Source organism: Panthera leo, chromosome E2, assembly GCF_018350215.1.
Source record: "Panthera leo isolate Ple1 chromosome E2, P.leo_Ple1_pat1.1, whole genome shotgun sequence".
In the NCBI taxonomy this organism is placed as follows: Eukaryota; Metazoa; Chordata; class Mammalia; order Carnivora; family Felidae; genus Panthera; species Panthera leo.
The window spans coordinates 42,440,395-42,463,188 of record NC_056693.1 but is presented as its reverse complement, the minus strand read 5'-3'; the positions used below and the strand labels follow the sequence as shown (position 1 = coordinate 42,463,188).

Here is a 22,794-nt window from a genome sequence, read left to right as displayed (position 1 = left end):
TGACCACTTCTAACTGCCCCCACCTCTCTCACCCCAGTCTATGCCATCACCATTCTTAATCTGGATCTTCTCTGGAGTCACCTCTGATATATGCCAGTAGCTGAGACTTCTTCAAATTACCTATGCAATCTTTAGCTAAATGGAATACTGTACTATTATCGCCAACTGATTCTTCATTGTCTGTTTTTGGCAACAAATCTAACCAAAATCTAACCAAAAGTTGAAACAGTCTCATTTCAGTTCTTAAGATCTAAAACAGTTGTTACAGAAAGAGCATCCTTGACCTTCAAACAAGCATCTAAACAAATCATACTTGTACTGTATGATCAAGTTTTAGTCAGAAGCTCCAGCTGTGTCATTTCTCAAGAGGGTTCTGTTTAGACAGAAACGAACCTTCCTTGTTACTTTCAAACAAATCAAATAAAACCCAACACTAACTTCTGTAGTCCTTCTTATAAATATTGATAGGAGATTTTAACTATTTTTTATTAGCATACTGCTCACTGACTGAATTTTAGCCTATTTCTTTCAATTAACTAGTCAGGTTAAAGTTACACTGCATGGTACAGACTGAAAAACCAATGGAATGCATATTCACCAAAAACAAAAACAAAACCAATTTGAGTTTCCATGAAGAATCAATGTTAAATGTAGTGTAAGGATGGATCGATTCTGCAAAATCAGAGATGGTGATTTAAGCATCTGGTTTCAGTCAATGAAGGTTAGAAAGGGGCTGAGCAGTGAAGAAACACTGAGAAAAATCAATCCTAATTATATATTTACAAATCACTATTAACCTACCAATAATACTTTGTGAAAAGGATATTTCAGCTTTGGTCTTGAGATAAGAGTAGTTATCTTAATAATGGGATGACTTCAAATGAGTGACAGCATGTCAGCAGCAGTCATCAGCAGCTGGAGTTCTCCTTTCTGGTCATGGCTGTGCAGAAGTTGCCAGGGATTTGTTTGTTTAAAATATATTTTGGTAAAGGCATGAGAGGAGTAAAGTTGTTTTGCTACTTATTTGTGTTCGCGGTTTCCATTTACATTGTGAAGATGGAGTCAGAAAGATGTAAGGGAAGACACTGTGAGGGAAAAGCAAAAATAAGATAAATACAGACAGCGGGGGAAGTCAATAGCGGGAGAGCAGGAGAGGAGTAAGAGCTGGAGACTGGAATGAAATTTAATGCTCGCAGGGAAGAGGTATGGGCTGTCACATGAAGGAAATAAGCACAGAAAAACAGATTTATGTTCAGTGAAATAGCTTCCATAAGACCGGAATTCAACAATTGGATGAACTGCCTTGAGAAGCAGTGCTTTCTATTGTCGTAGTTTTTAAAACTTTTTTTTAATGTTTATTTTTGAGAAAGAGAGAGTGTGGGTGGGGTAGGGGCAGAGAGAGAGGGAGACACAGAACCCGAAACAGGCTTTAGGCTCTGAGCTGTCAGCACAGAGCCTGATGCGGGGCTCAAACCCACAAACCATGAGATCATGACCTGAGCCAAAATTGGACGCTTAACCACCCAGGCGCCCCTACTGTGACAGTTTTGTAATGAGAGCTCAATGTTTTAGAAGGAATTCTATGAGTAATCAGTTAGACTAGATGGTGGCTAAGAAACTCTCTGAACTCTATTATTCTACCAGCATCAAGTCCATAATTTCTAGTTTCTTTTTCCTCTGTCAATCCACATGTGCACTTGATTCTAACTTTTTATTAACAACTATTTCAGAATAGTTTTAATATAAAGCAGCCTGTTCAGGATACAAATATGTTTTTAATATTTATAAAGAAGTAATCTAGACACTTTACTACAGACCTCCTACTACCAGTTGCTCCTGTTTTCTTTCTTTCAACATGCTATTGCCCAAACAGTTTTGAGGAGGCAGTCATGAGATGAGTCCAAAATGTAGAGAAAAAGAATAGTCACCAGGCACTGGAGTTTTCCCTACTGGCCAGGGCTGTGCAGAAGTAGCCAAGAGCAGGGATACCCAAATAAAAATGAATAAAACTTCTTGCATGATTTCCACTCTTTTATTATCAAGATCATCAAAATCCTGAAAACTCGTGAGAAAATGCCCTAATATTTCAAAATAGCTTCAACTTACTGAGTATATACTGTGTTCACACACTGTGCTTACTATTTTATATGTCTGACACTTGACTCAACGTCAGAACACAGAATCACAGAATTTTAAAGTGTCAAAGTATGTCAGAGATTTTTAGTTCAACTCTTATCTGACAGATGGTAAGCCTATGACCAGGAAGGTTAAGTGATTCCCCAAGATTTCACAGTTAGCTGGTGGCAGTCAGAACTTTAAACTCACAATCAGCATTAATGTCAACCTAAGTCATGGCTATTTCTTCCAACTGCTAAAGCTGGATGAGACATAAAGGAGAAATTTTAAGTGCTAGTAATATGACAGAAGGGAGTGTACTTTCTCCAAACTCATTAAAAAGGTAAAAACCAAGTCAGCAGACAATCATAAACACTTGTCAGGTAAGGAGAATGCAAGAGCTGATCTAATGGGCATGTAAAAAAATATAGTTCTGGGGTGCCTGGGTGGCTCAGTTCGTTAAGCATCTGACTGTTAATCTCAACTCAGGTCTTTTATTTTTTAAGTTTATTTATTTTTTTGAGAGAGAGAGACAGAGAGAGCAAGTGGAGGAGGGGCAGAGAGAGAAAGAGAGAATCCCAAGCAGGCTCCACACTATCGGCACGGAACCTGATGTGGAGCTCGAACTCACGAACCAGGAGATCATGACCTGAGCTGAAACCTAGAATTGGACACTTAGCTGACTGAGCCACCCAGGCGCCCCAACTTATTTATTTTTTTAATTAAGGAAAAAAAAGTTTATTTTTGAGAGACAGAGTATGAGCAGGGGAGGGGCAGAGGGAAAGGGAGACAGAATCCGCAGCAGGCTCCAGGTTCTGAGCTGTCAGCACACAGCCCAATGTGGAGCTCAAACCCACAAATCGTGAGATCATGACCTGAGCTGAAGTTGGATGCCCAACTGACTGAGCCACCCAGGTGCCCCTCTCAGCTCAGGTCTTGATCTCAGGGTCACGAGTTCAAGACCCATGTTTAGCTCCATGGTGGGGTGAAGCCTACTTAAAGTATGTATGTATACATATACATATGTGTATATATACTTCTTATAAAGTATACAACTTTAGGAAAACTTTACAAATAAAGTGTTCAATATAAAAGAGATAGTAGAAATAATCTACATTTCTGAGCGTGGACTGGGATGGCTCTGCCACTTTAGCTATGTGATCTTAGACAAGTTTCTTATTCTCTTTCAGCCTCAGTTCCTCAAAATGGAGACACACCTTGTAAGAGTGCTTTAAGAACCAAGTGTAAAACAAATATTGTGGTGTATACTGCCTGGCATGCAGTAAGTACTCACGCTGTCATTATCACAACAAAGCTGCTCATCACTTCCCAATTTATCTATAGGAACATTTGCAATGTTAAAAAAAAACACAACAACCCTGTATATCCTGCAGATAAGAGTAATTTTTAAGAAATAAATAAGGTTGGAACAAAATAAATCTTAACGGAGTTTTGCATCTCCTATGCTAGAGAGCAAACCAAGACTGTCTTTCTGTCTCAGTGTGGGAGACCACTGATCTAGCACCCTCTTCCTCCTTGTCAATCCCCTTCTGATTCTCATTCTCAGTCTGAGTTCATATTCCCACTTTACTCTCACCTACTTACTGCCTTTACCAGAAGACACGTCAGGAAGGCCTAGGGTAGACAGATTTTTATGTTAGTTTGTCCTCACACAAAAAAGAGTGTTGGTGCAGTTAAAGTGATTTGAACACTCAAGTCTGTGGGAATTTAAAATAGTGGCTGAGATTTTTCTTCTTGGACCACACAGAATCGAAGGCTCCAAAAACATACAAAACAAATATAAAAACCACATAAAGCCTTTTGCCTGTTTTTATTTCCAAATAGTTTCCACCTAAAATTCTCCTGTGATTTGAATTGTATTAAAACTGCCTATAGTAAAATAAGCAATAATTATTTACTCATTCTCTGACATTAAAGACAAGAATTTATTTGCTAACACTTTATAAACCAACCAGATGAAAGCATTTTCTACATAACGACAGAGAAAATCTTTCAGCACCCTGTCACCATGCAGCCAAATTAAGAACCAACAGCTTTAGAAAGTTAAGAGGCCAATCAACTTGAAGGCAGTCTCTAGACAGGGAGTATACACGAGCTGCTACCAAACAGATAATGGAGGCATCTTTCCAATTTATTTATGACCAAAGCACTAATTCTGTCCTTTATGAATCTCAATCTTATTTCACAAAAATCCCAAAGTAAGGCATTTGAATTCCAGCTGTACAGATATGTGACCTGAAGAGAACCGTCATCAGTAACACATCAACATTTTCAAATCATGGAAGGATTCTCAGATAACAAAGTACTTGCCTCCTTTCATGTGGCAACAGACAGGAATGAGAGGCATTTCACAGAAGAAATGCCTGTGATTATTTTTTCTTTTTTTAACATCTAATTTTTATTAAAATACAAGAGAGTGCACAGATCATAAATATGTAACTTGATGAATTTCCCACTAAGTGAACACACCCATGTAACTAGCACCCAGATCAAGAAATACAGTATTACCCAAACTTGGGAAGTTCCTCTTGTGCTCCCCCCACAACCCCCTAGTCACTACTCAATCAAGGTAACTGCTATCTTGACCTCCAACAGAACCCAGAAAAGTTTAAAGCCCTTTACTACTGTTAAAAACCAAACAACCAACACCAGAATATAAAATAGCTCGGCAAAAGATCTGACTTTCACAGTTTAAAGACAGGATATGCCTGCTTTTACTGCTACTCCAGAAACACTGTGAACCAAAGTGAGGAAGTGAGCCCATTTTAAATGTCAGATACTGAGCTAGGCAGCAAACTGGGAAGTAGGACGTTAGCTGTTTTACAGATGAGACTCACAAGGATAAGTAACTTTTCTAATGTCACAAGGCAACAAATAGTGGAGCCAGGATTCAAAATCAGAGCAATCTATTACAAACCTCATGCTCATTCTACTACATCAAAGGTTTTGAAGTTATATTCTGCAAGCTACTGGGTTCCATGAAAACACCCTGGGACTACAGAAGGAAAACAGAATAATCCCTACCCCCATTTCATCCAGAACAATGCCTCTTTTATCTATTATTTGGGGTTCTCTATAAAATTTCAAATGAAGGAAGGATTTCACATTTTTAGAAAAAACCCATATGCCAGAGAATACATATAGCAAGTTCTAGACTCTTCTAGTTGCATCATTTTGTGTTAACACTAAAAACAACACCTCCCCCCCCCAAAAAAAAACCCTTTCTTTCCTAAAGAGGTAATAGATGCACATGATACAAAATTCAAAAGGTATACAAGATAAACAGTGAAAAGGAATCACCCTCCCATGTGGCCCCCAGTTTTCAATTAGTTGCCTACATATCCTACTAAAGAGAGACTATGTATATATTCAAGCAAATATGTGTATGTACTCTTTTTTTAAAAATACCCAAACGGTAAAAGATGTTATGTACCTTTTGCATACCATTTTATTGTACACCAAAGATTTAACAGTATTTGGATAAGGTTACTAACATAAACAATGTTTCTTCATTTTACTATAGTTTTTCATTTGCCAAATTAGTAATAATCTGCTATGACCTCTGAAAGGTAAAGAAAATATCATATACTGGGGCACCTGGGTGGCTCAGTGGGTTAAGCGTCCGACTTCAGCTCGGTCACAATCTCACAGTTCGTGAGTTCAAGCCCCGCGTCGGGATCTGTGCTAACAGCTCAGAGCCTGGAGCCTGCTTCGGATTCTGTGTCTCCCTCTTTCTCTGCCCCTCCCCTGCTTGCACTCTGTCTCTCTCTCTCAAAATAAATAAACATTAAAAAAAAAAAAAAAAGGAACAAGAAAATATCATACTACTAAAATATCTTTTTCCAGAAAACCAGAAAAAGAAAATACTAAATCCTACCATGAATGATGGATTGAAAAATTTCTAGGGGCACCTGGGTGGCTCAGTTGGTTAAGTGTCCAACTCTTGATTTTGACTGACATCATGATCTCACGGTTTGTGGGTTTGAGCCCCATGCTGGGCTCAATGTGGAGCCTGCTTGGGATATCCCCCCCCCCCCTCTCGCTCTCTCTCTCCCTCCTTCCACTCATGTGTGCTCCTTCTCTCTCAAAAATAAATAAACTTAAAAAAAAAAAAAAAAGAAAACTTTCTAAATTTTACAGACAGTAAAAGAGAAACCTGCCCAAGGAGTTTTATAACTGAATACAGGTTAAAAGACACTAACACATAGCGAAACCCTTTGTAATCTTAACCTTAGACATATATTAAATGTTCATGAGCACCACCATTACAAATTTAGCACTGCAGGGCTAGACGCCTCAGAGGTTATCCAAACAGGGCTGGGACATCCCTAAGCCTCTGTACTGCCAGGATCTCAAACTTCCAAGGACCATTTACTGGGTTACTGCCACCCACGAGTTACCACTGCTCCTTGGCCCTTGCCTCTAGTCAGGCATCAGGACCACCCACTGGAACTATTATTATTCTTTTTTTGCCTCAGCCTTTTCTTTTCCAGACAAAATGGTTTGTAACCTCTCCTGGCAGGTTTTATTTTTCAACTTAATCATCTTTATGGGTGATGTGGAAATTAATTTCCCAGTGGTAGGCTGTATTTGTAGAGACCTTCTGGTTAGGAATCTGGTTTAAGTCTTCACTCCTCCTTCCATTAACCAACTACTTGAAAGAGCAAGTCAATTTTTCTCAGTATCAGTTTCAACTGTAATAAGAATTTTAGACTACACGGCATAATGTCCCCTATGGATGTTCAAATTAAAAGGGGGAAACAGTAATTTTCCCTAATGTTCTCCTTTTAGGAAAAAGAAGGTAAACTGTAAGGAAACAAGCTGATACTAGGAATCTGTTATGGATTTTTTTTTTTTTAAATACATATGCACAAAGTACCAAAAGACACACATACCCAAAACTCCCCTAAGTGACTGCCAGTACTGCAAGCTCTGGAGACAGATTTCAGTCCAGCTTTGTAGATGAAAGTTCTCTACAAGAACGGATGGTTTAATTTTTGCCATAAGAGACTACAGGATCTTAAATCATTGATGACAATCTAACCATTTTTGCTATGCTCCAGGTCATAATGCAGGGAAAGTGCCCTGATATACTTTTAGAGAGCTAAAAGGATGTTCTTCGCCAGATCATTCAATTAACTGGAACCAGCACAGTTGTCAAGCTCTTAGTGCTAAAGAAGTACTGTAGAGCTATTATTTACTGTAGGCATACACAAGCCAACCACCATACTAAGTGCTTTTACAAGCATTTCCCCCATTTAATTCTCACAATGATTTCTTTCTATGAGAAAACAAGCTTAAGAGAGATTGGCCAGCAATGAACAGGAATCTCAACTAGGCCTGATTACAAAGTCCATGTTCTCAAATCACAGACATAAAACCAACTAAAAAACAATCTATCCAAGCAACAAGTTATTTAATACCTCTGTCAACAGAATATGTTTTTATTCATACACAAATATAAACACATACATATAAAATTCATACACCAGAATGATTTTCTTCAAGTAGCGTTATTTTTTATTTATTCATTTTTTAAGTAGGCTCCATGCCCAGTGTGAAACCCAAGGTGGGACTTGAACCCACGACCCTGCGATCAAGAGTCGGATGTGTAACCAACTGAGCCACCCAGGCACCCCTTCAAGTAGCATTATTTATAAGAATAATCAAACTAGCATTTAAGAAAAGACAACCCTTAGTATTAACTAATCTAGAATTTTATTTAAAGCAAAATATATACAAAAACTTCCTAAATAACTGTTCCATTAATTATCAAATATTCTTCACTTATGTTTAAAAAAAAATTTTTTTTAATGTTTATTTATTTTTGAGAGAGAAAGAGAGACAGAGCATGAGCAGGGAAGGGTAAGGGAGAGAGGGAGTCACAGAATCTGAAGGAGGCTCCAGGCTCTGAGCTGTCAGCACAGAACCCGACATGGGGCTCGAACTCGAGAACCTTGAGATCATGACCTGAGCCAAAGTTGGTCGCTTAACTGAGTAACCCAGGCGCCCCTTCACTTATGTTTTTTAAAGTTTGTTTATTTTGAGAGAGAGTGTGCGAGTAGGTAAGGGGCACAGAGAGAGAGGGAGAAAGAGAGAATCCCAAGCAGGCTACACACTGTCAGAGCAGTCTGATGAGGGGATCAAATTCATGCATGTGAGACCATGACCCAAGTCAAAGTCGGATGCTTAACCGATTGAACCACCTAGGCACCCCTCAAATAATTATTCTTCATATATAGTGTACCTGAACAGCACTTCTTAAAAATGTTTATTTATTTTTGAGACAGAGACAGAGAGACAGAGAGAGTGTGTATTGTGTGTGTGTGTGTGTGTGTGTGTGTGCGCGCGTGGGGGGGAGGAGGGGCAGAGAGAGGGGGAGACAGAATCCGAACCAGGTTCCAGGCTCCAAGCTGTCAGCACAGAGCCCGACGTGGGGCTCGAACTCAAGAACTGTGAGATCATGACCTGAGCCGAGATCAAGAGTCGGACGCGTAACCGACTACGCCACCCAGGTGCCCCTAGCCGAAGAGCACCTTTTATAAAACATTTTTTTTCTTACAGTCATTTAAAGACATATTGGCTTATTCCAGAAAGACTGACCAATCATGTTCTCAGACATGACAAGATCTCTTACTACTTTAATGCCTTTGCATACACTGCTCTTTCTGCCCCGGATGCTTTCCCTAGCTTGTCCAGTGAGCAAACTCCCACTCTTCCTTCAAACCCCTGCAAGGGTATTCCCCTGTGAATTCCCCAGACAGAGGCAGACATAAACACTCATTCCTCTACAGTGCCACTGTTCCCCTTCTGAACCTCCATTATGAATGCCTGCTGCTAAAGTAGTCTCCAATTGTGTGTTTATGTATCTATTTTCCCTCAAGACTGACAGTTGCTGAAGGACAGAAACCGTGCATTTTCATCTATATATTTCCCAGTCCCTAATGCAGAATCCTGCACAACATAGTTGGGGTTCATTACTTAGTACTTACCTAATATAAACCAACAAATTATAAACATTTAAAATCTTTCCAGAGATCATTAACATGTATTATTCGACTTCAACTAACTTCTACGCTATCCTGTAACTCTAGTTTTCAGACAGGCAGGATAGAAACTGTTTTCTGAAGATCTCCATTTGACAACTAAACACAATGTACAAAAAAAACCACTGTAATGGGTAATGTGAGGGTTAAAATATCAGGGCCCCATCTCATTGGGAATCTACAATACAGTAGAAGACACTTTTTAATTGTTTCAACATATTGTTCAGTAAGAACAATAACAGAAGTAAGTGCTCTGGATTCTACAAAGTGGAAGGGCCAGTTATAATTAAGAAGGCTAAAGAAGAGACCGACAGATAACATTTAAGTTGGGTTTTAATGAATGAGTAGAAAGGTATATTACTAGGCACGGAATAAACAGTATGAGCAAAAAAGTTCAGAAGTATAAGGTAAATGCATATTATATGTTTAAAACCTTCTTACTATTACAGATACAAGCACTCCAAAAGAAAATGGCATGGGAAGTCTGATCACAGGAATTGAAAAGCTTCAAAAAAACCAAAAACAAATGCATTGCATAATGTTTAACATTAAATTTTCATGTTAATTTAAATAACAGTGCACATATAATTTTGTGTATGGAAACCCCACAAATTTTCTGTATGTAACACTGATTAAAACATTTTTTTAATGTGCTAAAATACATAGAACATAAAAATTACCATCTTAGCCATTTTTAAGTGCACAGTTCAGAAGTGCTAAGTATTAAGTACCTTTATTTTGTTGAGCAACCAATCTGTAGAACTCTTTTTAATGCCCAGAAATTATTCTATTTAGTTCATGTAATATATTTTAATTCTATTTCTTTTGATTATCAAAGGTGAATGTGTGCTAACTTCCTATTTCTTTTTGTGTGAAATGCATACATCAGTAAGTAAGCTTATAAACTTGAAGCATAGGATGTTAACATTTGACAATATTCTTTTTCAAACACATTAGTTCTCATCTTGATTGTTTTTGTTTGAGTATACTTTTTATAGAAATTGGATTTTTGAACAATGTATAGATACTTTAAATAGTAGTATCATAATTAAAGTCTGCTTAAAGCAGGGTACAATTTTATATAGAAAAAAATCCATGTAAATTAAAAGTCATATCAAATTTAAATAATGCTTAAGACTAAACCTCAGTCTTTCGTTGAAGACTGAAGTGACAGGAGTAAAAGAGACACAAGGCAGTGATTGCTATAAAAACTGAAGTAATGAGTACTTTTGAGGGGAGGGACAAGGTCATAATTAGATACATATGTGGAGGGGGTGCTGCTGGGAGAGCTGTGAACGTTTGATATTTTTGATCTGGATGGTAGTGATTAGGGTGTTAGCCTTGTAATAAGTAAGCTACATATTTCTTTTGTGTAGATTTCTATATCTGTACCATAAAAAAGTTAAAAGTGGGCTACTTAATTCAATTCTTTGAGTAGTTTGAAAATATTAAATTTTCCCTTTAGTAAGGAGAATACACAAATGGCTAAAAATTAGTTACAAAATCAAGACATTCATAAAAAAATGTAAAGTAATATTATTCCCGAAGAGTTAGTATGTATTCTAGGATAACATAAGGTAATTTTTACAAATAACCTGACAAATAATTGAGACAAAAAAGAGGTAAGATATTTGGATCAATGAATTAAGAGAATATATACATGACAGTAAATGATTTTTATGAGGATCAATGAATGAGGAATTCATGTACAACCTTAAAATTAAGACCAAGTTTCTTTATAGCAATTACATTTAATAAATACAAAGACACAGTACAACTTTTGAAAAATGAAAGACAAAATTAAACTATTTAAAAACATTATACACAAACATGACAAAGAGAGCCTGAGAGTTTGGGGGAAAGTACTAACCAGTTACTGCCAGCAGCTGTGAAACTCTCACCTCCATTTCCTCCCGATGAGACCTGTCTCTGTCTTCAAATTCACGCGTCCTTCTCCGGGCCTCTTCAAAGGCCTGTTGTGCTAATGCATCCTCCTGCTGTCAGAATACATGAAAGGGATATTTCAATTTTGATCTATAATAAAAAAAAATTTTTTTTTTAATTTTTTTTTTCAACGTTTTTTATTTATTTTTGGGACAGAGAGAGACAGAGCATGAACGGGGGAGGGGCAGAGAGAGAGGGAGACACAGAATCGGAAACAGGCTCCAGGCTCCGAGCCATCAGCCCAGAGCCTGACGCAGGGCTCGAACTCACAGACCGCGAGATCGTGACCTGGCTGAAGTCGGACGCTTAACCGACTGCGCCACCCAGGCGCCCCTATAATAAAAATTTTTAATCTGTTGTTTTTTGGAGGAAATGAACAGCAGAGTATATCTTCAAATATCAAAACCATTTAAAAAAGCTAACACTGAAGCTACTTTTAAAAGAAAACTTCAGTTTGTTCATGTTTTACATCACACTTTGGAAACAGTAACTGTGTTCATGATCTTTCCTTTCCTTACCTCATCTATTCACCAAAATAAAATCCTGTACAAGTCAATACTTAAACCACAGAAGATCAAGAAAAAAATTTGGTATATACTTCTATAATTTGCTATTAAGACAGGCCAGGCCCTCAAATTAGGACACTAAAGCCAGAAATAGAAAAGAGAATATTAACAGAATTAATGATAAAAATGTTTGAAACTGCTGAAAAACAGAAAGTAAATAAAAGTCCAAAGGATGTCACCAAGGAAAAATATTTGTAACATATAACAAATTTATCTGAATTTTCCCAATTAATAAAGATCTGCACATGAAGAAAACCCAGATACCTCAAACTTATCGTGTCTAAAGGGGCAACCGATTGAAACTTTCTCCTTTATTCTTCTCTAGTCTCCATTCATGGCATCCCTCATTCATTTCTGACAGAAACCTGAGACACCTTTGACTCTTTGCTCTCCTCTTTTCTCCACAGAGCCAATCAATCACCAAGTCCTAACCACCCGACCTCCTAAATATTTTTGGAATCTTAGTCTCCTTTTATTTCCTACATTTTTCCAGTTTGGGCTTCTAAGATCTCTTACTAAAATTACTACAAAGGTCTCCTAAACAGTCTCTTCCTGCTTCCATTCTGTCATCCCCAGTCTACCACCCAGCCATCAGAGCATGCCTTAGGCACAATCTGACCAAAACACCCCCAACTTAAAAAAGCTTCCTCATGGTACATAGCACTGGATGCTCAACTTTTGCAGTCACACACTTCTCAATACGAGGATTTCTGATGGTACACTTGAAGAAACTAAAAGATAAAAATACCAAAAAAGTCATCAATATTCACCTTCCTAGATTCATTGCAGCAAGGGGTGGCCAGTAACTCAATTCAAACCAATGAGACAGAAGGATAAGTCACCTAACTGGGGTTCTAAGAAAGTCCTTTAAGAGGTATTTCAATTTTTCTCCTTCCTATGAACTGATGCAATGCCTAGAGATACAGTAGTCATCATGCAAACATAATAGTGGGGATGCAGTCACACACTGAGCATAGCACAGCAGGAAGATGAAAAGACCCAGAGCCCCTGTAATATAATTAAGTGCTACACCAGACCTGGACTATACCTACACTGCTTGGTATCTTGTTCTCTGTGAGAAATCTTTTATTTGTCACTATTAGTAAGGCTGTTTAATACTTACAATTTTCACTGACACAATGTCTATAACCTAAACAAAATTGAAAGATGTAATCAAATTTCCATTCTTACGATACATTTACTAGCTTTATGACCCGGAGGAAGGCATTTCATTTCTGTAAGCTTCTGCAAACTCACATGTAAAATGGGCACAGTAATAATACTTCACAAGATTACTGTGAAGATTAAATGAGGTAACATATAAAATGTGCTTAAGCATACTTGACAATCTTCAATAAGTGCTGGTATCTTACAAGCATTTACAGACATATCAAATTTACACATCTGACTAAATATCATTACACGTTCCTACTGTATTCTCAGAATGTACCATATAAGCTAGAGGTACCTGCAAAAGAACGCTGTTTCCAACTGCCAAGGGTTTTCTATTATTTAGCTAATGATCAACTGGGACACATCTGGTAACAGGATACTCCTTCTGTCCTGTGCATTCATTCACGTTTTCATTTATTCCACAAATGTTTGAGTTTTTAATATGTCCAAGTCACTGTGTTAAGGTACCATGAATACAATATGAGAAACAAATGGTGCTTTTCCTCACAGTTTCTGGTCTAGTGGGGCAAGTAGATGATGAACAAATAATTACCAAAAAAAATATATGTCAACTGTGATTAAGTACAGTAAAGGAATATTACATGATGAAATGAGAGCACATGACAGGAGATGTGATCTAATTCCCTAAGGAAGTTAACAGCCATTAATGTGTATTCTAGCAATGGTCAGATTTTTATTTCATTAAAAGAAAAAATAATATTATTACTAATAGTTGTAGTAAAAGAAGCCAGGAGGGATTTGGTAGCCCTCTGCTTTCTAATTCCAGCTTCTGTTTTGGTCTTTTCTAGCAAGGTGTGAAACATATGTGCAGAGATAAGAGTTTGTACTTTAATTTGAAAGACAACTGGCAATTACCAGCATTGTCTTGATCCTTTCCTGTTGCAACCTTAACTAACACCTATCCGCTTCAAGGGCAGCATAAAGGGCAACTCCTGATAAAACTACATACTCATCCATAAAGTGTGGTCAAATGAGCTAGGGACAACTAACTCTATCCAATCTCAGATGGTAGTGGGAGCAGCTTTCAATACTTTGGTCCCCACCAGCTCCATGTTATACTAGTTTGTTACTCCGTGGTCTTAACCATGATCTGCACAAAGTAGCCAGGTGGGGTCATCATAAAAGGTGGGTGCATGTGAAACCCATGTGGCAAATAAAGGCTTTGCAGTTCTCTCATAGAGAATACATAGAATATTCTGACCATTCTTGCTACGGTGATTTTGTCTTTATTGTACTGCCTAAATCTACAATGATACTTATTTTATGGTTTGGTAATACCTTTCTGCAATTATGAATTTAAAAACTGGAAGTGCATGTTTAATGAAAAGTTAATTCATTTCCAAGAAAGTTGATGATGAAGATGTAATTTGCACAAAATAACGACATTTACTATTCTCTGTGGGGACCAGAATGGTATCACTGATCACATGAAAGCCAAAAGAAATAAAACTGCTGAAGAAGCTTCAATATATACTTCAAGGGCGACAATTTAACACGTGCAGCTGCAAACGGTACATTTAACACCACCCTGCAAATAACTTCATTTAAATCAAGTGATTTAATTCACTGACAAATGACAAATGATTCAATTCACATTATCATGCACATGTAAAAAGCAAAGCTATTCATATGCTGATATCATTAACAAAAACCTTGCAAATAACTAAAGGACACCAGTTTTACATCAGTGTCATCAGGTATAGAGTATCTGTTAATTCAAATAATGGTTCAGTCTTTCTAACCTGATCATAGAACCAAAATTAAACTTCTGAAAGGGTACTACATTGAAGCTGAAACATGCAAAGTAAAAAAGTACAACAGTGAAGATAAAACTATTGGCTCTTATACTGATAATACAAATATAGATGCTGGTGGAGCACACTGTATAAAGAATAACATTCTCAGTGAATTTCTAAAAACTATGAAATAGAAATTTATTAGGGGGTGCCTGGGTGGCTCAGTCGGTTAAGTATCCAACCTCAGCTCAGATCATGATCTCACGGTTTGTGAGTTCGAGCCCCGCGTCGGGCTCTGTGCTAACAGTTCAGAGCCTGGAGCCTGCTTCAGATTCTGTGTCTCCCTCTCTCTCTTCCCCTTCCCCGCTTGTGCTCTCTTTCTGTCTCTCAAAAATAAATAAAAACATTAAAAAAAAAGTTTAGAAATGTATTAGAAACTAGTTGTGGCACATATAACTCATAACTGGTCTGCCAATCACTTAGTTTATAGTTGCATAAATTAGAAATATATTTATCTACGAAGTAACTGAACTATAAAATGTGACAAAGCTGATGCCGAATATAAAAAATACATCAAGACAGTACCCCCACACTTTGAGCTTTTGAAGAACTACTCTAAATCAAAATAGTTCCTACAATGGCACTGAACTTTTTTTAAGGTAAATGAGTCCTCATAGTTATGCTTTGCTCAAAATTAGTTGGAAATCTCTGATTAAAGTATCCAAAGGTGAAATGCCAAAAATTTGACTTTTTAAAAACAGTTTATTTATTTTGTGCACACACTCACACACACATGCACACGCATGCACGCACGGGGGCAGGGGAGAGAATCCCAAGCAAGCTTTGTGCTGTCAGTGTGGAGAACAATGCCGGGTTCGATCCTTCGAACAGTGAGATCATGACCTGAGCCGAAACCAAGAATTGGAGGGTTCACCAACTAAGCCACACTGATGCCCCCCAAAATTTGATTTTTAAGCTTTTAAAGAGTTACAATTATTGAAAACCAAATGCATAAAGAGGATGTTGAATTTTATCCCTACAAATTACAGAAAATAAATAGAAAGATGAAAATACAATGAGCAAATGTGATTTGTTTCTATAATTATACTAAGAATGATATTAATTTGCGGGGAGCTTTTAAAACATTTTATTGTATTATATTATACATACAAAAAAGTACACTTACAGTAAGGCTTTACTGTCCAATATGGGAACCACATGTGGCCAGTGAACACTTGAAATACACACCAAATTTCAAGAACTTGTTTCAAAGAAAAAAAATGTGGGACATCTCAATAAATTTTTTATATTAATTTTATGTTCAAGTATGATATTTTAGATATACCGGGTCAAACAAAATACAATATAAAAATTAAATACAATTGCTTCTTTTTATCTTTTTTAATGTGGCTTCTAGAAAAACTTAAATTACATTATGTGGTTCACATTTGAATTATACCGGACAGCACTGTCCTAAATTACAGCTCAATGAATTTCCACAAACTGAACTTTCCATGTAACTAGAATCCATTGGAAGAAAGAGAGCAGTAATAACACCTTGGGAGTTTCCTTCAGCTCCATTCCAATAACTAACCTCCTCTCCTCTCTCAAGGATAAACCACTATCCTTATTGCTAACAACACATATTATCAGTTTTGCCCATTTCTGTACTTTCATATGAAGGGATTCATACAACATGTGCTTTTTGGGTACACTCAATATATTTATGAAATCCACCCATACTGGTGTGCTAGTTGTAGATTTTCATTATCACTGTATTTCTTTGTGTGGATAAGCAATTTACCCATTCTACTGTTAATGGGCATTTGGGCAGTTTGCAGTTTCTGGATATTACTAATAATGCTGCCATAAATGTCCAGTACATATATTTTGATGAATATATGTATTTATTCCTCTTGCATACCATGAAACTTAAGAGTAGAATTGCTGGATCACAGGTATATGTAATTTGCAGTTTTAGCATGTATTGCCAGTTTTTCAAATGTTGTGTCAATTTTACATAACCAATATACCAACTGTTGTTTCATATCCTTGCCAACATTTGTCAAAGGTACTCTGAACGGAGAAAATACCTGTGAAAATATTTCAGCTGAAACACTCAACAAACTTTAATTAAAATGAATTGTGACCATACTCTTTACTGTCTTAGCTTACCAGGTGCCTTATCTCAGCATCTGTTAGAGAATATTGTCCTCATCCCCTTGAGTAGAATTAAAATTTTCCCAATTTAAAGAGAGAGAGAGAGAGAGAGAGAGAGAGAGAGAGAATACTGTCCTCATACAGCAGAGAGAGAGAATAAGCAAGCTCTCTTGTGTATCTCTTATCAGGACACTACTCCTATCATATCAGGGCCCCACTCTCATGACCTCATATAATTTTAATTACCCCCATAAAGACCTTATCTCCAAATGCAGTCACATTGGGTGTTGAGGTTTTAACAAATTAATTTTAGGGGAACAGAAACATTCAGTCCATAACAGATGTAAGCAGTAGGATTAGGATTCACACAATTATATGACAATGAAGCCCCTAATCCTAACTACTACATATTGTACAGATGATTTTGGGATAGGGAAGGTTATAGAAAAGTGCTTACTGTACATTGAATGTTTGGAATCCCCTGCTTTAAAGTTTTTACATTATATAAGACCAATTATTGTATTAGTTTGCTATCACAACAGGTGGTACTTACTTTGTAGTTATAAAGCTCAATTTATAGACCGGAAAACTTGGAAAATTCTAAGTATGGAAAATGCTATGGGTTAAACTTAAAATTTTTATCTATCATTCAATAAAATATTTCAGTTTTAAAAGTCAACTAAATCTGAAATTTTACCTCATATAAATTCAATCTGCTGTATCACTTCTTATAGAAACAGCCTTGTAAATTGCTGATTATTTACTATTTCTCTGAAACAGTTGGTCACTCCTTATCCCTGTGGAAATCAAGGTAGCAGGGATTCCTTCTTAAGAATTTTAATTTTCGGGGCAGCTGGGTGGCTCAGTCAGTTAAGGTCCAAGTTTGGCTTCGGTCATGATCTTGGGGTCTGTGAGCTGGGAGCCCGGCATCAGGCTCTGTGTTGATAGCTCAGAGCCTACTTCGGATTCTATGTCCCCCTCTCTGCACCTCCTCTGCTCACACTGTGTCTCTCTATCAAAAATAAGTAAACGTTAAAAAATTAAAAAAAAAAAAAAAAAAAAAAAAAAGAATTTTAATTTGGGGGGCACCTGGGTGGCTCAGTCGGTTAAGTGTCTGACTCTTGATTTCGGCCCAGGTCATGATCTCACGCACAGGTTCATAAGTTTGAGCCCCACATGAGATTCTTTCTCTCTTTGTGCCCCTCCCCCCACTTGTGCGCTCTCTCTCTCTCAAAATCAATTAATTTAAAAATTTTAAATTTACTTATTTACTTACTTATTTGTTTTTAAGGCAATCTCTACACCTAATGTGGGGCTTGAACATATGACCCCAAGATCAAGAGTTGCATGCTCTACTGATTGAGCCAGCCAGGCATCCCAAGAATTTTAACTATGAACCTTAATTTTTTACTAGAAAGGTTTTGGCTTTTTATCTCTTGATAGGAAAATTCTCACATTTCCATATATGGAGAACACAGAAACAGACAATAGAGGGAAACAACAACAACAAAAAAGGATTCTTTTTTATTCCTGTCATTATTTTAACTTTATTATGAGGATTAATATAGGGGAGCCTGGGTGGCTCAGTTGGTTAAGCGTATGACACTTGATTTTGGCTCAGGTCATGATATCACAGCTTGTGGGTTCGAGCTCCGCATCGGGCTCTGTGCTGACAGCTCAGAGCCTGGTGCCTGCTTCGGATTCTGTGTCTCCCTCTCTCTCTGCCCCTAACCCACTCACATTCTGTCTCTGTCTCTCTCAAAAATAAGTAAATATTAAAAAAAAAAAAAAAAAAAAGAAAGAAAGAATATAAAAACAATCAAAAGAAATCAACACCTACTAATAAATGGACATTTTTACATGTTCTTTTTAGCATTTTGAATGTCACTGCCATCCCATTACCTTCTGGTTTCCATAATTTCAAAAGACAAGTCGGTTGTTAAACTTATTGTGGCTCCCTTGCATGTGATGAGTCCGTTTTATTGCTGCTCTTGAGATTCTTTGTTTTTTCAAAATCTGACTGTGATACATCTAGCTGTAGATTGCTTTGTGTTTATACAATTTGAAGTTTATTGAATTTCTTGGATATGAAGATAACTATTTTTAATGAATTTGGAAGTTTTCATCTGCTATTAATTCTTAAACTTTCTGCCCCTTTCTCTCTTTTCCTAGAACTTTCACGACATGTACACATTGGTACACATGCTGGAGTCCCATACTCTCTGAGACTGTTTTTGGTGTTTTTCTTTTTGTTCTTCAGACTGGATAATTTCTATTAATCTATGTTCATATTCACTACATCTTTCTTTCACCAACTCAAATTTGCTGTTGAGTGATCTCTACTGATATGCTCTGTTTGATGAGTCACTGTCATTGTAATTTGCCTTTAATCCTTTAAAGAAGAATCTTCCTTGAATTCTTTGAACATACTGATAAATAACTGCTTTTAAGCCTTTGTCACTAAGAAGCAACATTTGGGATCCCTCAAAGATAGTGTCTATTGGCTGTTTTTTTCCCTGAGTATCAGTAATACTTTCATGTCTATTTACATGTCTCTTTAATTTTTTGGTTTAAAATTGGACATTTTAGACAATATTTTGTAGCAACTCTGAATTCTGACCCCTGCCTCCACTGTGTTGTTGCTGTTTTTATCTGTTTAGTGACTTACCTGGACTAATTCTGTAGTTTGCTTCTCCAGTAATGTGTAGCCTCTGCATGTCCCTGCTTAGTTTTGTTTTGTTTTCTTTTTAAGTCTAGCTTTCTAGGGGGCTGCCCTAGGTCAGCATAACTTAATAGTCAGCCAATGACTGTTGAGAGGTTTAGCTTAAACACCTTGAATCAGCACTTCGTTCTTTTGCCACCAGATCTGTGTGCAGCTTGAGGGATACTTTCAAAGTACAGGGAGTTCATCACTCTACCCTGGTAGACTGGTAGCTTGGAAGGGCCCTCTTTGTCCTCTCCTGAGCCAGTGCAGCTTTATATATGCATAGTCTTCTAGAACATGAGAAGTAAGTGTGATTTAAAAAAAAAAAAATTTTTTAACGTTTATTTTTGAAGGAGAGAGAGACAGAGCATCAGCAGGGGAGGGGCAGAGAGAGAGACAGAGGGAGACACAGAATCTGAAGCAGGCTCCAGGCTCTGAGCCATCAGCACAGAGCCTCATGCGGGGTTCAAACCCATGAACTGAGAAATAAGTGTGATTTTAATAGGGCCCACATTAGCAAACTCTTTCCCTAGATTTCTGATAAATTTCTGCCTAGTTGGTCATTTTGTTGCTTCCCACATCATTAGCCTTCCCAGAACATTTGCCACAGAGACCTCTATGGTTTTTGATGACATTCCTGGGTATGGATTTTTTCATGCACTGCTCTAAATAAGGTCAGCTCCTTCTGACAGGACAGTAGAGTTGCCAGTCCTCTGGCTTGTCCCACCTGCCTGTCTAACCTGAGGGACCACAGAGCTGAGGGAACTAATGGAAGCAGCTACTGACACAAGTTATCACTGTCCTTATTGAAATTCAGTAGCTTTTTTTGAATAAATACCTCTCAATGCATGTCCCTTGGTTAATTTCCAGAGACCTTAAATATGTGTGTGTGTGTGTGTGTGTGTGTGTGTGTGTGTGTGTGCGCGTGCGTGCACGAGTGTGTGTTTTAAACAATTTGTCCAGTTTAAGCACTGCTTTTTGGGGAGAGGATTTACCAAACTCCTCACCAAGTCATTCCAGAAGTGCTGCTCCATTTCAGAAACGCTACATTTTATTTTGAACTCTTCTACCCGATCTAATGTTCTAAAGATCAAGAACAAATATTAAACAGAACCATTTACTGGACTTTGAAGTGCCCCCACTGAGCAGACAGGAATAATCCAATGAAATTTAGAACCACTGAAGGAAAAACTTTCCCCAAAACCAGGACCGAAATGAGTCTGCACATCTTAAAGATTCCTCAACATCACTTCAACATGAGACTTTTTATACTTACTCTTAGAGATGGGGTAAAATAGATGTCTAGTTGAAGATTAGGGGTACAGAAAGGGACCATGTTCAGTAGAGCCTGAAGTCACCCTACCTGGGCTCGCTCCTCATCAAACTCCAGGCAGCCCATACCATCCAGTCTCTGGAGGTCAATCCAGCCTTTCCAGATAACACAGACTCCATTCAGAATCATGGGAGCCTTCAAATACACCTAAGACACAGAAAAGACACATGAAAACCAATGATAAGCCATCAGATACATGAAAAACGAAGAATAAACTTTAAGGAAACCTGTGGTTTTCTTGGGGGAGAAAAAGATGAATACAATTATAAAATTAAGAATTATAGGAAGGTATATAAACCATAGCTCTGACCAAATTCTAGAAGTTAAGTTAATCTGGTTTACCAGGATTTTATTTCTAGTCACAATTCTCTCAAATTGTTTTTTAAAAAAAGTGATACAAATTTTATAAAAACTATAATAAAATGATACTTGAAATAGACATAGTTGAAGCTGAAGCTAGGACAATAGGTACTTTGCCTTGATTTTTGAACCTTGGGTAAAAAGCTATAAAGATGGAAAACAACTGGAATTCACCAGCCCCTAAAGACAGCACACACAGTTTCCCTCTATTTGGAAACCTGGAGCCACCCAGAGTCGGGCTCTTCATACTTCCCTTCAGTTTTATAAGCTACCTCATTGCTTCCTATGAAGTAATGCAGCTTTTTTCCTTTTTTTCTAACTTCAGTTAGCCAGTTAGTCTACTTTTAACCAAAGAAACTTAACTGATACAACATTTATTTATTCACCATTATTTTTCAAGTAAATATAAATGATTCTAGATTAAAAGACACTTTAGGTATGATTTCAAAATTCAGACCAGTTTCATTTTCAACCACCAAATTCTGATACTGCCTGAAAATATAACTGTGTTCAAGAACAATTAAGGATCCACCAAGAAAGGAAAGGTGCTAATACTGTCATCTTAAGGTGAAAATTTTATTGTGAAACAGTAAGAAATATAAAAAATTTATTATAATTCCCACACTCTTCCCCCATCCTAATATCACACTATCCTAATAGTGACTTTAGGAAAAAACAAACAAACAAACATTGTTATTTTAGATCTTTTCTACCTCATTTAACATGGGCTTCAGGGGCACCTGGGTGGCTTAGTTGGTTAAGCCTCTGACCCTTGATTTTGGCTCAGGTTATGATCTCACAGTTCATGAGTTTGAGCCCCACACCAGGCTCTGCACTAACAGTATGGAGCCTGCTTGGGATTCTCTTTCTCTCTCTCTCTTTCTCTCTCTCTCTCTCTCTCTCCCTCTCCCTCTCTGTCCCTCCCTGACTTGCATGCATGCTCTAAGTAAATAAGTGAACTTAAAAAAAATTAAAACAAAAAGAAAACATGGGCTTCAGAATAAAAATCAGCATGGATGTTTATCATTTAATGCCTTAATAAGATTTCTTAAATGAAGAAGAAGCAGGACTTCAATGACTTTTCAAAACTCCAGGTTATCAAATATACATTTACAAATAAGGTCTTCATTTGTCTACACCAGATATATTTTATTTAAATAATCCAAGTGCTTTTGTGAGCTTAAATTAGCATTATTTATTACTTGTAATTATATAAAATTGGTTAAGACAGTCTTCATTTTAAGTAAAAAGCTGTAAACATCAACTTTTTCTTTTCTCAGTTCAGCAGTTTCTTCAAAAATTTTGGGGCATTCTTGTTTTTAGAAAGGTTTAATAAGAATAACTGACTGTCAACAATTACAAATATGCTCAAAAAATTACAACTGAGACACCTGTAAAATAAAACCTACAGGATTTATGCCATCTTATTTTTGTCATTCCCCTCTACTATTAAACACAACCTTTTTTCTTGTTAAGGGCTCCAATAAACCACCCTGAACTAACTTCTATTTATATTGGGAAAAAAAGTCCAAAACATAAGGTTCCATTTCTCCTCCCATTTGGACCAAGGGAAGTAGTCTACAGTTATAGCTGAAACCGTTTAACCACATATTTC

General features: G+C 37.2%; 1 protein-coding gene across 2 annotated transcripts in view; it reads right to left on the bottom strand.

The window, feature by feature from the left end:
• Window positions 1-22,794, bottom strand: part of CBFB (core-binding factor subunit beta) — a 53,882-nt gene that overhangs the window by 2,005 nt on the left and 29,083 nt on the right. The window contains exons 4-5 of one of the 2 annotated variants that reach the window (XM_042920805.1): window positions 20,850-20,966; window positions 11,053-11,179 (exon numbers count right to left, since the gene is read on the bottom strand). In XM_042920805.1, the coding sequence (XP_042776739.1) occupies window positions 11,053-11,179; window positions 20,850-20,966 (244 nt within the window). The remainder of the gene's footprint in view (window positions 1-11,052; window positions 11,180-20,849; window positions 20,967-22,794) is intronic. The other variant, XM_042920804.1, reaches the window with a different exon arrangement.